Genomic DNA, 13,987 nt, shown 5'->3' with positions numbered 1-13,987 from the left:
AGAATGACCACCATGCAAGTAATCCCCCCTTAACAATGGTAATTGGGACCAGAAACTCAATCACTATTGATGCAGTTGTAAATCACAAGGTCACATGACTTTGCTGATTTACGACAGTAATTCCAGTTGTGAATCTTAGGCGAATCCCATACGGCCCATATTGTGATCTCCTGCTAGTGTTCCCACTGACTTTGCTTGTCAGAAGCTGGCAGTGAAGGTTACAAAAGGTGACCCTGGACCACTGCCACATCAGAATTGCAAGCTGCCCGCCAAGCACCTGGATCACAATTTATTTTAATGTTATTTATTTAAAACATTCATATAGCCGCTCATCTTTCAGACAACTCTGGGTGTCTCCCAATAAAACCATTTTTTAAAAAACTCAAACACATTCAATTAAAACATAAAGCAGTCAAAGCAAAAACCTGGCACCAGAAAAACATACAACTGTTTAATCTCCCAATGCTTGGGGGTGGGGGGAGGCATGTCATTAAGGCTTTATGGAAAGTTAAATAGGTGGCAGGCTTGCCACAAAGAAGAGGGAGTCAAACTATTCTCCAAGGCACCTGAGGGTAGAACAAGAAGCAATGGGTGGAAACTAATCAAGGAGAGAAGCAACTTAGAACTGAGGAGAAATTTCCTGACAGTTAGAACAATTAATCAGTGGAACAGCTTGCCTCCAGAAGTTGTGAATGCCCTAACGCTGGAAGTCTTTAAGAAGATGTTGGATAGCCATTTGTCTGAAACGGTATAGGGTTTCCTGCCTAGGCAGGGGGTTGGACTAGAAGGCCTCCAAGGTCCCTTCCAACTCTGCTATTGTATTGTATTGACCCTCAGGGGGCAAGATGTTCCATAGGGCACGGATTGCCATAGAAAAGGGGCTGCCATAAGCTCCCATTAGATGACAATATTTAGGGTGGGAACCAGGAATCTGTCACCCTATCTGACCTGGTAGGACAGGTAGATGTCCATAGGGAAAGGCAGTCCTGCAGGTAGCCTGGCCTATGGAATTGACATGTGACCACGGTAATGCTGTGACAGCTGCAATTATGAGGACGTATTGTGAATTACTTGGTTCGATTCCATGGTATCAGGTGCTGAACAAGGACCACCTGTATAATAAAAATATGAAGCAATGCTAGATTATAAGAGCCAGGTTGGTGTAGCGTTTAAGGCACCAGATTCCAAACTGGGAGTCTGGGAGTTCTAATCCTGAGGCACAAAACCAGAAGGGTGACTACCACACTCTCTCAGCTTAGCCTCCCTCAACAGAGTTGTAGGAATAAAAGTTAGGGGGTCTATTTTGTGCTCTAGCTTGTGTTCCTAGAGGTAGGTGAGAATATTTATGCACACGGATTGCTACGATGCAGGAGAATTTATGAATGTTTAATGGTAAGAGGGGGGATATATCTAAAAGCAGTTGGTTTGGAGGGGCAGAAAAATGAGCCCAGAGAAGCTGATGCCGGATTGCAAAGCGAAGTCAATTTAGTTCTACTAAATTGTCCTGATTGGTTAACGTTTTCTCCATTGCTTGGTGAGGGTGCTAAAGGGGAAGACAGCTAAGCTAGGGAAGAAAACCAATCTTCTTGCCTAGAATGACAGGCGTGCTGACCAATCAGGATCATATCATTTGGCAGAGACTTGGAATATATGCACTAGAGCAGTGGTTCCCAAATTTTTTCAGTCCACCGCCCCTTTGGTGCTACAAACTGATTCTCAGTGCCCCCCACCCAGTGGTGGAATTCAATTTTTTTTACGACCGGTTCTGTGGGCGTGGCTTGATGGGCGTGGCTGGGGGAGTCATGTGACTGGGTGAGTTGCATGAAGGAATAAAGATAGTAACAGTAAAATTCAAAACTGTAACAATTAATTGCACATTTATTCAAAATCCAATTTAAAAACCTTTGTAGTTAGTTAATTCAACAAAATTGTTGAACATGATCCACTGATACCAGGTTTTCAAAGTCTGATAGTCATTTATCAAGAACCTTAGTAACTAGTAACTTAGTAAACTCAGTAAAATTTAGTAACTACTTCACTGTTCAGTAAATACTTAATGTGATGGATGGGCTTGATGAAGTGATGCCAGTTTCCCAATGTCTGGTTTTAAGTCACTTAGCAAGGGTCTTAAATCACCACATTCAGTAATCTGGAGTCATTTTCTTTGCTTGGAGAGAAGTTGGATGACCACACTGAAGCCATGTTCCACCAAATATGATGTTGGAAATGCAACAAGGAGCACTTAACCACTGTCCATAGTGCAGGATAGCGATCAGAAATTTCTTTCTGTAACCAAAACTCTTGGTATGATTTCTTGAACTTTGGCTTCCGCTCAATGTCACCAACATTTGCTTGAATTATTTGATGAGATTATTGTATGGTACCTAGGGATTCCCAATATGGAAAGTGAGAATGGGAACATTTTAACAGATCTATATGTTCTTGGGTTATAATTTTCACTAAAGAACCATGGGGATGGAAAGGGAAATATAGACAATGGAGTCCAATCCCCTTCCTCAACAGTTTGGAAGCAAAGAATAATTCTAGCAAAATGTAGCCTTTTACCTCTTTGGGGAATCATTATTTTTTAAATTATTATTATTATTATTTATTTTTCCCAATACAACTCATGCAAAGGGTCATCCACAACTACACTACATTTTCCACACTCATATTTGTGATTCCTTATAACTTCTTTAAACTAAACATTTTTAGTACAAATCAACGCATTGACATATATATCACTAATGCAGTTTCCTATCTCTTCCATTGACATAATTAACACCTTATGTATTGAGTACAAGTATATCAAGTATAGGTTAAACATGAATTGAAAAACATCTAATTCAAATGTATAAGCTGTGAATTTATTATATAATCACAGGCAAACATTGCACTTATGCCTAAATCCTCTACCCACGCACATTATAAGACAGATCAAACTATCTTAGCTGGCTGTTGTAAATATTACTCTGCTAATTCAACAAGAAATGCTACTGCATTAATCCTTAATGCAGAACACAGCTAAAAGTGATTTTAGCAATTTTCTTCCCGTTAATTCAAAATGTATATCCAAATGTTCCTCTTATTTTTTCCCAAGCACTAGGGAGGATTATACAATAATACAATACAATACAATACAATACAATACAATACAATACAATACAATACAATACAATACAATAGTAGAGTTGGAAGGGACCTTGGAGGTCTTCTAGTCCAACCCCCTGCCTAGGCAGGAAACCCTATACCGTTTCAGACAGATGGCTATCCAACATCCTCTTAAAGACTTCCAATGTTGGGGCATTCACAACTTCTGGAGGCAAGCTGTTCCACTGATTAATTGTTCTCACTGTCAGGAAATTTCTCCTCAGTTCTAAGTTGCTTCTCTCCTTGATTAGTTTCCACCCATTGCTTCTTGTTCTACCCTCAGGTGCTTTGGAGAATAGTTTGACTCCCTCTTCTTTGTGGCAACCTCTGAGATATTGGAACAATGCTATCATGTCTCCCCTAGTCCTTCTTTCTCTTAAGCTAAACATACCCAGTTCCTGCAACCGTTCTTCATATGTTTTAGTCTCCAGTCCCCTAATCATCTTTGTTGCTCTTCTCTGCACTCTTTCTAGAGTCTCCACATCTTTTTTACATCGTGGCGACCAGAACTGAATGCAGTATTCCAAGTGTGGCCTTACCAAGGCATTATAAAGTGGTATTAACACTTCACGTGATCTTGATTCTATCCCTCTGTTGATGCAGCCTAGAACTGTGTTGGCTTTTTTGGCAGCTGCTGCACACTGCTGGCTCATATTTAAATGGTTGTCCACTAGGACTCCAAGATCCCTTTCACAGTTACTACTACTGAGCAAGGTATCACCTATACTATACCTGTGCATTCCATTTTTGTTGCCTAAATGTAGAACCTTACTCTTTTCACCATTGAATTTCATTTTATTAGATAGTGCCCAATGTTCAAGTTTGTCAAGATCCTTCTGTATCTTAAGCCTATCTTCTGGAGTGTTGGCTATTCCTGCCAGCTTGGTATCATCTGCAAATTTGATGAGTTCCCCATTTATTCCCTCATCCAAATCATTGATGAAGATGTTGAAGAGTACTGGGCCTAAAACAGAGCCTTGGGGTACTCCACTGCATACTTCCCTCCATGTAGATGCAGTTCCATTGAGGATTACACGTTGAGTGCAGTTGGTCAGCCAGTTATGAATCCATCTGGTGGTGATGCTGTCTAACCCACATTCTTCTACTTTATCTAGTAGTAGGTTATGGTCTACCTTATCAAAAGCCTTACTGAAGTCCAAGTAAACTATATCAACGGCATTCCTCTGGTCCACTAATTTTGTCACATTATCAAAGAATGCAATAAGATTAGTCTGGCATGATCTGTTTTTGACAAATCCATGTTGGCTTTTGGCTATTACTTTGTTTGCTTCTAGGTGTTCGCAAATTCATTGCTTGATTATTTTTTCCAGAATCTTTCCTGGTATTGAGGTTTATATTCAAAACCAGACACTTTTGCTGTGTGTGTGTGTGTGTTTGCTTCCTTCTGGTCTCCAGAGTCAGAAGGGCCGGTTGGGACCCCTAGAGGTCATCTAGTCCCACCCAGACAGCGCCCCCCACCCCACATTCCCCAGCCCCACCTCCTCTGGGAAGGCTCCGGTGGGGGGAGCCCCTTCTGCTGCTCTCCCCCACCCTTTACTCTTACTCCCTCCCTCTCTTCGCAGGCCGGGCGGCCGCAGCGCTACTGGAATGGTGAGCATGGATGGGCCATCGCCCCGGGGAGGGGAGGTCTGGCCGCCAGCAAAGGGTTTCCGCCGAGGCATCCCATGCAGGAAAAATAGCGAGCGAGCGAAGGAGGATCAGGCAGGGCACCAAGGCCCCTTCGCCTCCCACTTTGTCTTGATGAGGTCGCTGCAGCTGCCGGGCGCGGACTGACAGAGGTAGCCAGAGTGACCCAGGTGGGCGAGCGGGCGAGCAATGGAGGATCAGGCAGCTCCCTCCCTCCCTCGCCCGCCCCCCCGGGCTTCCCCGCTGCTCTGGCTACCTCTGTCCATCTGCGCCCACAGCTGCAGCGACCTCATCAAGACAAAGTGGGAGCAAAGGGAGGCGAAGTGGCCTCCCTTTGATCACTCGCTCCCCCCGCCTGTCCGCACTATGCTAGCCCTGCGCTCACTGATTGGCTGGCTCACCAATCATCCCGCCCACCTCAAAGAGCCCTATCTATAGAAAGCCAAGCAGAAAAAAAGATAACTGGGTTTAGATAGGGCTCTTAGAGGCGGCCGGGGCGATTGGTGAGCCAGCCAATCAGTGAGTGGGCAGGGCTAGCGTAGTGCAGATGGGCGGGGGGGGGATCGAGCGATCAAGCAGCTTCTGGATGGGCGGGGGTGAGTGAGCGAACTGTTTCTGAGTGGCCACCTCCAGCACTCCTTTGCCGCCCCCTTTGCCTCTTACCGCCCCCCTGCCGCCCCCCTTGCCTCTTACTGCCCCCCTGCCACCCCCCTTGCCTCTTACTGCCCCCTAAGCCATCTCACCGCCCCCCAGAGGGCGATACCGCCCTCTTTGGGAACCACTGCACTAGAGGCAAGGTGGGAAGTGGAAATGGGGAGTGCAGACTTTATGCCAGCGTTGTGTCTGAAGTCCAGCGATGGCTGGATAGTGCTTTAACTTAATCATGGAGGGAAATCCGTTGGTGGGGAAACAGGGTTCAGTACTTCTGCTTGATAGCTCCAAAAATAAAAAATAAAAATAAAAGACACAGATCTAGATTGGCACAACTGGTACAAAAGGAAGCTTGAAGATGGCAACAGAGAAAGTGAAGGGTACTAAGAGTGATGCAGTGGGGCAGGGCAATGGAGGTAAGGTTAGAGTTAACCCAATGCACTGGCAAGAAAGCTGAGCCAAGAAAACCTGCCTTCGGATAGAGAAGGATGAAGAAAGAAAAGAAAGAGATGAGGAAAGCTGGAAGAATGAATAGTGAGGAAGAAAAAGGTTGAGAAGACTATGTATATTTATGTATTTTTTTAAAATATATATTTGTAGATCTTTATGTTTAATTGCCTAGGTGTCTAAATACTTATACTGTACCTGTTAAGCATGATAGAAACTTCATCCTGCAATGAGGTTTATTGGATACTATGATTGCTGCTGAATCAGTGCAAGTACAGTTGTACTTTCCTATTTTATAAAGAGGTCCAAAGAATTCTCAACATTCTTCACTTGAAAATTATTTTAAATTTGCATTTTTATGAAATTTCAGATTACGCATTTTTTATCTTATCATTAGGAGATGTGGTTTCCATTTTCATAGTACGAAACTACATTGCATACGTCACATTATTTTTTGGGTCTATATAAATAATTGGCTTTTGAATGCACTACACACAGAAGGGATCCTGTCTATATTTCAAAAATCACAGTCATGATTTTAAAAGTGATTATTGCTGTCTACTTCAGCCTACTGATTCAACCTACTTTGATGATTCACTTGGAACCAATGAACATAATAAGAAGAGAGGCAGAATATTTGATGAGGACTTTGAATGAAACATGTATCATGTTGAAGGTATATATTTATTTTGCTCATGTTGATATTATATAGTACTGTTAATACATTCCTTGCTTAACAAATGCAGAAATTGCTTCTGTAACTGTTACTTTGTTGAAGATGTATTTTTATTGTCTTGTTTAAAAAGTTATTGTGTCTGAAAAATCTATATTACACACAGAGAGACACATATACACACAGAGAGATATTTTTAATTATGAACACATTACGAAAGCTTTTAAAAATCTGTAAAATTATTGTCAATGGGTAAAACAAAATTGAATTGTTTACAAACTTGATTCTCTTTCATGACCCTCCTATTTTTAATTGAAAGGTTAATTTTAATGATTGCAGAATGAAAACAATTTTCCACCTCTGTTGTCTTGATCCTATAGCTACAGGTTTAATCCTAGTAAAATAGTAGAAAATTACAGTATTACTGGCAGACCAAGAGGCAACTTTTCAAGAACATTGCTTAACATATTATGTAAAAACGCAATTTGTTTTTGTAGTCTTGTTCGGTAATTTAAATAATCTTGGTGCAAGGAACGAAAAGGAAGTGCAGAGAATGAAAAAATATGATTTTTAAAAATGACATCAGTTAAAGTTATTGTTCTTTACAACAATATTAAATTTTCCCCAATACTTATTAGCCACAGAGAATTGAAACATATTTTTTAAAAAATAGAACAATTTGAGGAAACATCAAAAGGGATTATAGGAATTATATTTAATTAATTAATTATGACTATTTTTTTAAAAAAAGATGGACTTTGCTCCTGAGTGCCTTTTGCTTTCCTCTTTAGAAAGAAGTATTTTTGTTTGTAGTTTTTCAAAGAAATACATGTCCAGAACTGATTTTGCTTTCCCCCTGTTCTATTAATAAGATAATTTTGAATAGCCTATCTAATGTCTTCTCCAGTGCCATAGTTTCAACTAAATGTTCTTCTTTACCACCTGTCTCAATCTTATTTTTCTGCAGATGGAGCAGAAGGTCTCCAAAATCTTTTTCTCCTTGAAACTTTCAGTCATGCATGGCTTTGTAGATAGCTCATTTATAGAGAAACAAAGGAAAGATCAGGAATAGTATTAAAACATGTAATTTGATAAGAATAGCTCCATTAAAGTATTTAAAAAAACTTGTCAACACACTACAATCTGTTATATGTAGAATTACCATTTGGATTATTTTTTCTGTTTTTTCTCCTCTGAACAATAATCATAAATGGATAACTGATTTTTAATTTCATCAAACTGTTAAAACAGTTGAATCAAAAAGCATCACAGTCTTTCAATTAGTGAAGATTAATGTGAGGAGAAGTTGAATGCTAATGGAAAAATAATTAAAGAATCAAGTGATAAAAGGGGAGAGTTGATGTATGATTTTTTAATAAAGAAAATATAGAAGATATTTTCTAATTTTTCATCTACCATATGAATACTTAGATAATTAGAGATAGCATTATTATCTACAGTAAATTTATGGTTTATCAAGGTGAAGAATTAATATTCACAATTAGGACAACAATAAGCATTGAATCTAAATTCTTTTATGCCATTATAATAAATTATTTTGAAGATCTGAAAATTGTATGATCAGGTAGAGATATTTCACTGGGCTTCTTTTTAAAAAAAAATGTAACAATTTCTTTCTCCATAGAATGCAACCTGCAAAAATCAAAAAGTTAGGGCCATCAAGTTGGACTACACTGTAGACCTGGACCAAAAAAAACTGGTGAGTGTATTACTAGCAAAATGCAATGTATATAATGTCTACAGTACTCTATACAATTGATCCGAGAAACAATGGTTTTGGTTTTGATTTTGCCTTGAAGCTGGAGGTTTGAAAAAAACATCCAGTATTTACAACAATTCTTGAACACTGTTTAAAGCTTTGTTGTCATTATTATTGTTCAGTTGCTAAATGATGTCCAACTCTTCATGTCCCCATGGACCATAGCACACCAGGTCCCAATGTCCTCCACTGTCTCCCGGAGTTTGCCCAAATTCATGTTCATTGCATCGATGATCCTATTTAACCTTCTCACCCTCTGCCATCCTCTTTTCTTTTTGCCTTCCATCTTTTCCCAACATCGGGGTCTTTTCCAAGGAGTCCTTTCTTCTCATTTGGTGGCCAAAGTACTTGAGCTTCAGCTTCAGTATCTGTCCTTCCAAAGAACAATCAGGGTTGATTTCCTTTAGCACTGATTGATTTGATCTCCTTGTACTTCAAGGGACTCTCAAGAGTCTTTTTCAAAAGCAGTTTAGGGTATACAATATTTTTAAATGTTGCCATTGATGCTACAATGTTCAGTTTTTTTTTAATCTAATATCTCAGCTCCCTAAATCAAAAGTGTTTCACAATTTAGATATTGCTGCAAATGATAGTCCAACTAACAAATGTAAGTCTATGGAGAAGAGAAGAAAGAGGGCCCATGTTTTCTAGGGAGCTCTGTGAACAAATCCATCTTAATTTTTTTTCTACCCAGAAAACTTATTTGTGCTGCTATTTTATCGCCATCTATGAAAACTGTGAGGTAGAACTGACTAGGAAAGAAAACGAAGGCTATGCATGCTTCAGTACAACTACATCTAAATTAGGAGAAGTTGTGAAACTAAAAATTATATGAATCTTACATTCCATATTCTTCTTAATTTCCATTTTTAACAGTGTGCTACTGTCAAAAATGTGTTCTGCCAAGTAGATAAATCTCTGAAGATGCTTGATCATGATATATGCAGAAATAACACGTTATCCATTATTCAAGACTCACAATTCCTGAAAAAAACTGTGAGTATTCCATTTAAAAGATTGTATTTCCCATCTGTGAATGTTTAGAAAATCATTATTTTAGATGAACAGAAAATTATACTATCTGCTATTGGATATTTAGTCAAATTTTATCTGTTTTCCCTTTTAAGAGAAATATGTTTACTAATAATAGTATCGTCTTAGCAGACTGATAGGACATTGTGTCTGTGTATTTCTTGAGGTAGGGGGCAAAGTTTCAAGGAACTCTAGAATTTAGAATGGATTGAGAACCGAAAGCTTTGCAGAAATGCCAAATTAAAAGTCAGGTCATAAACTCCTTAAAGAAGTTGCAACTTTTCTCAGAATTGTGCAGTTGCACTGGCCACTTGCTGTGAGATCCTTGAGAAAGATGTGTTTCATTAAAGGAGGGGCTAAGCATGTAGTACATCCGTGTTCATGCCAAATTGCTGCACAGCCAGAGCACAACAAGCTGGAAGAAGGCAATGCCAAGCCATTTCTGTGTTATTAAAACAACAAGGATGGTGTGACTGTGAAGTCATCAGGAGCCAAGTGTACTTTAAATCAAATCACAGGTATATAATCTGGCTTTTTCTTTTCTTTTCTTCTCTTTTCTATAGGGTAAATGTCTTCTGCCAAATGATCGCACTACTATGAAGGAATTCTGTCCCAAGCTTAAGGATTATGTTCAAAGATTATATAACCGATGTTAGAACAATACAAATTTGGAAAGACACCCATCAAAGAAAATGCAGCAACTAATCTACTTCTAAAGACCGAGACTTCACATACTTGTTAGCCATAAATAATGTGATTGAGAGGAAATGTAGAAACTAATTTATTTAGAAATATATTCCAATCTAGAAAAGAGAACTACTTTTTTTTTTAAAAAAAACAAATCTCTACCCAAATGCATATGCATCATCTCTATATACCCTTTTGGATATTTGCAGTTTTTTTTTAAAAAAAACCCATTATTTTCCCAACTGTCATGATATAAATACAATTTATTTAGCATTAATAATTTTAGTACTGTGCAAATCTAACTTATGATACTCCTCAGAGTTTTTGTTTGAATCACTTGGCAGTTGTCTGCAGAGATTAAATGCAGAAGTTCTGTTTTGAAATGCTATGAATATACTGATGGTGCTTTTGTATTTGCATATACTGTGCATCACCTGATTACACTCTATACCTTTTTTTAAAAAAAAAATCTGTGTAAAATGATTTTCCAATACATTTACAAGGGTGGAGGGATGTTGGATGTATACTTTATTACCCACCAACAAATCCTTGTTATTTTGTAGCTGAAATTTATTTTTGTAAGGTTTAAATGAAAAACAGTTTGTGAAATTTGTTTTCTTGAATCCAGGAACGATAAAATCCACATGGTTCATATTTAATATTTATAGGTCCAATGTATTCCATTTATATGTAGTTTTATATAAATATTTAAAATGCATGCAGCTAATATTTCTAATTATTGACTTTTTATTCACTTTGATTTTGCATTTTCATCTTGAAATGGGTTGTAAACCTCTATGGGGAAAAGCTTTCTTTAAGAAAGTGTGTACCGTTTTTTAAATAAAATAAATTTTAAACAGATAAATCCAGGATGATCTTTACAATGACTTTTTGTCTTATCACCGCTGCACATCAGAACTATCCTTCTGTCATAGTATATATCTAAAGTTCTGAAAATGTAACCAAAAGAGAATTCCAGGGTTTTCTTCCTATTTTATTCAAAACATACAATAGTGAAAACAATTTCACCTCTTCATATTTTACAAATATGGCTGAATGGTTTCTAATTGCTCTACACAGTAATACAAAGTTTCTTTTCTCCATACAGTTAAAGACATGTTTCAAAATACAAGTGAGATTTTTTTCCTGAACTTCAGCATTCAGTTCAATTCAAACTCTGTAAGCATGCAAATGTGCACAAATTATAATAAAACTTTAACACATATGTGCACTATCCTAATTCTCTCCCTATTTTTTCTAATTCTTGAGTTCAGAAAGTGGCATTTTTCAATTCTTTCCCTCCCAATCAGACCCAGTGTCAGATATCTTCAATCTAGCTCGTAATTGACAAGTAAAACCTCCAATTTTCTTCTCATTCATAATCTTTATTACACTGAGATCTTCAGCCATGAACTGATCCCATATAGATATCAGTAAGCTTCTCCCACATTGTCGTCTGATGCCCTTTTGGGACTTTATGAACCACTGAGCACACTGCTCAATATATTTTAAAAGAGTCACTGGTAACTCTTTCTCTGGATTGAAACCAACAATCTGTCTCTGACAGCCACTAGAGCAAGGTCTGTGTTGGCCATTTTAGCTGCCAGTCATCCCCTCTATTTCTGAATTTCGTCTCCTCCCAATCATCCTAGGTGTTTTAAAAAGATTTCTCCCTTTGCCATTCTGTATCTGTTTCCGCTCCTCCTATTATCAACTCCTGTAAAAACAAGGGAAGAATAAATCATTTTTGGGGGGAGGGGTATCTCCATGGAGATGGGGCTACATAAAGAGCCGACAAGGAACTCTGACTCATCACACCTTACTGGCCAAAGATCGATTGTTAGAGGGGGGAAAGTTTTGCATACAAGTTATTATTTTAAATTAGCCTTTTTTTCAGTGCCTTCTCCCCTTTACTACCCAATGTCCCTATATGGAGCAATTCTTAAAGTTCTTTGTTACAACTGCTTAAGCGATACTTTTTGGTGTAATTTAATGTGTGCTTTCATTTTTTAAATCTACCTATTAACTCAAAAATTTTGCAGATGTAGCAGTCTCATTTTTGCTCCTTTACAGATGCTGGAAGCAATTTTTTTTTGCCAAGGCAGAGTTGGTTGGTTTGTTGAGCTTATCTATCAACCATCCATCCATCCATCCATCCTAGTCTGTCCATCCGTCCATCCATTGATTCCATCCATCCTGCTATCCATCGATTTATATCACACCCCAATAGTTTCCTGTAAGTTGGCAAATATGGTGCACTTCCTAAGCTTCCACTCAACAACCAGTGGTGGGATTCAAATTTTTTTACTACTGGTTCTGTGGGCGTGGCTTGGTGGGCATGGTGTGGCTTGTGGATGTGGCTTGGTGGGCATGGCAGGGGAAGGATACTGCAAAATATCTCTTCCCTCCCCACTCCTGGAGGACAGATACTGCAAAATCTCCCTTCCCACCCCATTCCAGGGGAAGGATACTACAAAATCCCCATTCCCTCCCTACGCCACTAACCTGCTTTCCAGCTCCATTCTCCTGTGCAGGGCAAAAAAAGAGGACCCAACTAATCAGCTGGGACTCGGGAGGCATCAAATAGATGGGGGCGGGGCCAGCCAGAGGTGGTATTTGCTGGTTCTCCAAACTATTCAACATTTCTGCTACCAGTTCACCAGAACCGGACAGAACCTGCTGACTACCATCTGTCAACATCTTTGTTTGGTAGGTAAGGTTCAGAAAGCAACTGGCATGAAGTCAACCTATGAGCTTCTATGACTAGACTAGGAGCTGGATCCCCCAGGCCCAGTCTAACACTATAACCATTATATCCCACTAGTTTTCTTCTGAAAAGATGACATGGATCTGGATCTGGACATCAAATATCTGGAAAACATTTTCAGAAATTAAACTTACATAATTTTTACGGGGTTCATTTTCTCATTTACAGAAAATGCAATTACCAATTAATGACAGGTTATGATTTTCTAAATCTGGAGCTGTATCATCAAGCTTACCTATTGTTACCTATATTATAATATACTGGAAGCTAACAAGTGATGTTCATTTTCCAATTTGGGCAACTTTCAAGTCTTTCTCTCTCAGAGCTGTAAAAATCATACACATTTTTTCTATATTCTTTGCATAGTCATCTGTGTCTTCAATATTTTCTGCCTATGTGTCTCTAGCTCTCTTTCTGTGGCAGTGTTTATCAGAGAACTGCTGTAAAACACCTCATTTTGGTGCTAATTATTTTAAGCTTGAGTTAAAGATGCAAATCTTAAGAGAGTGGTTTGCCTAAAGCAGGGGTGTCCAAACTTGGGAACTTTAAGACTTGTGGACTTCAACTCTCAGTTGGCTGGGGGAATCTGGGAGTTGAAGTCCACAAGTCTTAAAGTTCCCAAGTTTGGACACCCCTGGCCTAAACGCCTGTTATGGGTAGCCCTTGACTTACAACCACAACTGAGCCCAAAGTTTATGTCTGCAAATTGCTGTACAAACATATGTTGAGTTTTACCTTATTTTATGACTTTTCTAGCCACACTTAAGTGAATCACTGTAGGTGTTAAATTAGTAACACAGCTCTTAAGTGAATCTGGCTTCCCTATTGACTTTGCTTGTCAGAAGGTCGCAAAAATAATCGCATGACCCTGAGACACTGCAACCATCATAAATATGAGCCAGCATCCAAATTTTGATCACATGACCATGAGGATCATGTGAAAAATGGTCATAGGTCACTTTTTTCAGTGCAGTTATAACTTTGAACGGTCACTAAATAAACTGTTGTAAGTCAAAGACGAGCTGTATTGTATGCTCTTCCAGGAGAGGATCAGCAAATCTGGCAAAATGATCTTGCCCCAAAATGAAATGCCCCCAATGGAACAAAACCTACTGCCAAAGAGAGACCCTTCTCTTCAACATGCCTTCTGTAC

The 13,987-nt window shown here is 38.8% G+C and overlaps 1 protein-coding gene across 1 annotated transcript; it reads left to right on the top strand.

The window, feature by feature from the left end:
- Window positions 1-6,406: 6,406 nt before the first annotated feature.
- Window positions 6,407-10,598, top strand: LOC309383201 (uncharacterized protein). Its single transcript, XM_081935446.1, has 4 exons — window positions 6,407-6,571; window positions 8,214-8,288; window positions 9,225-9,344; window positions 9,944-10,598. Exons 1-4 carry the CDS (start codon window positions 6,428-6,430, stop codon window positions 10,034-10,036), a joined length of 432 nt encoding a protein of 143 aa, XP_081791572.1. The 5' UTR covers window positions 6,407-6,427; the 3' UTR covers window positions 10,037-10,598.
- The last annotated feature ends 3,389 nt before the right edge of the window (window positions 10,599-13,987 follow it).

The sequence above is a fragment of the Natrix helvetica genome (assembly GCF_964273705.1).
Source record: "Natrix helvetica genome assembly, chromosome: 1".
Classification (NCBI taxonomy): domain Eukaryota; kingdom Metazoa; phylum Chordata; class Lepidosauria; order Squamata; family Natricidae; genus Natrix; species Natrix helvetica.
Note: the sequence above shows the minus strand (reverse complement) of the source record. Positions and strands in the feature narration are given on the sequence as shown.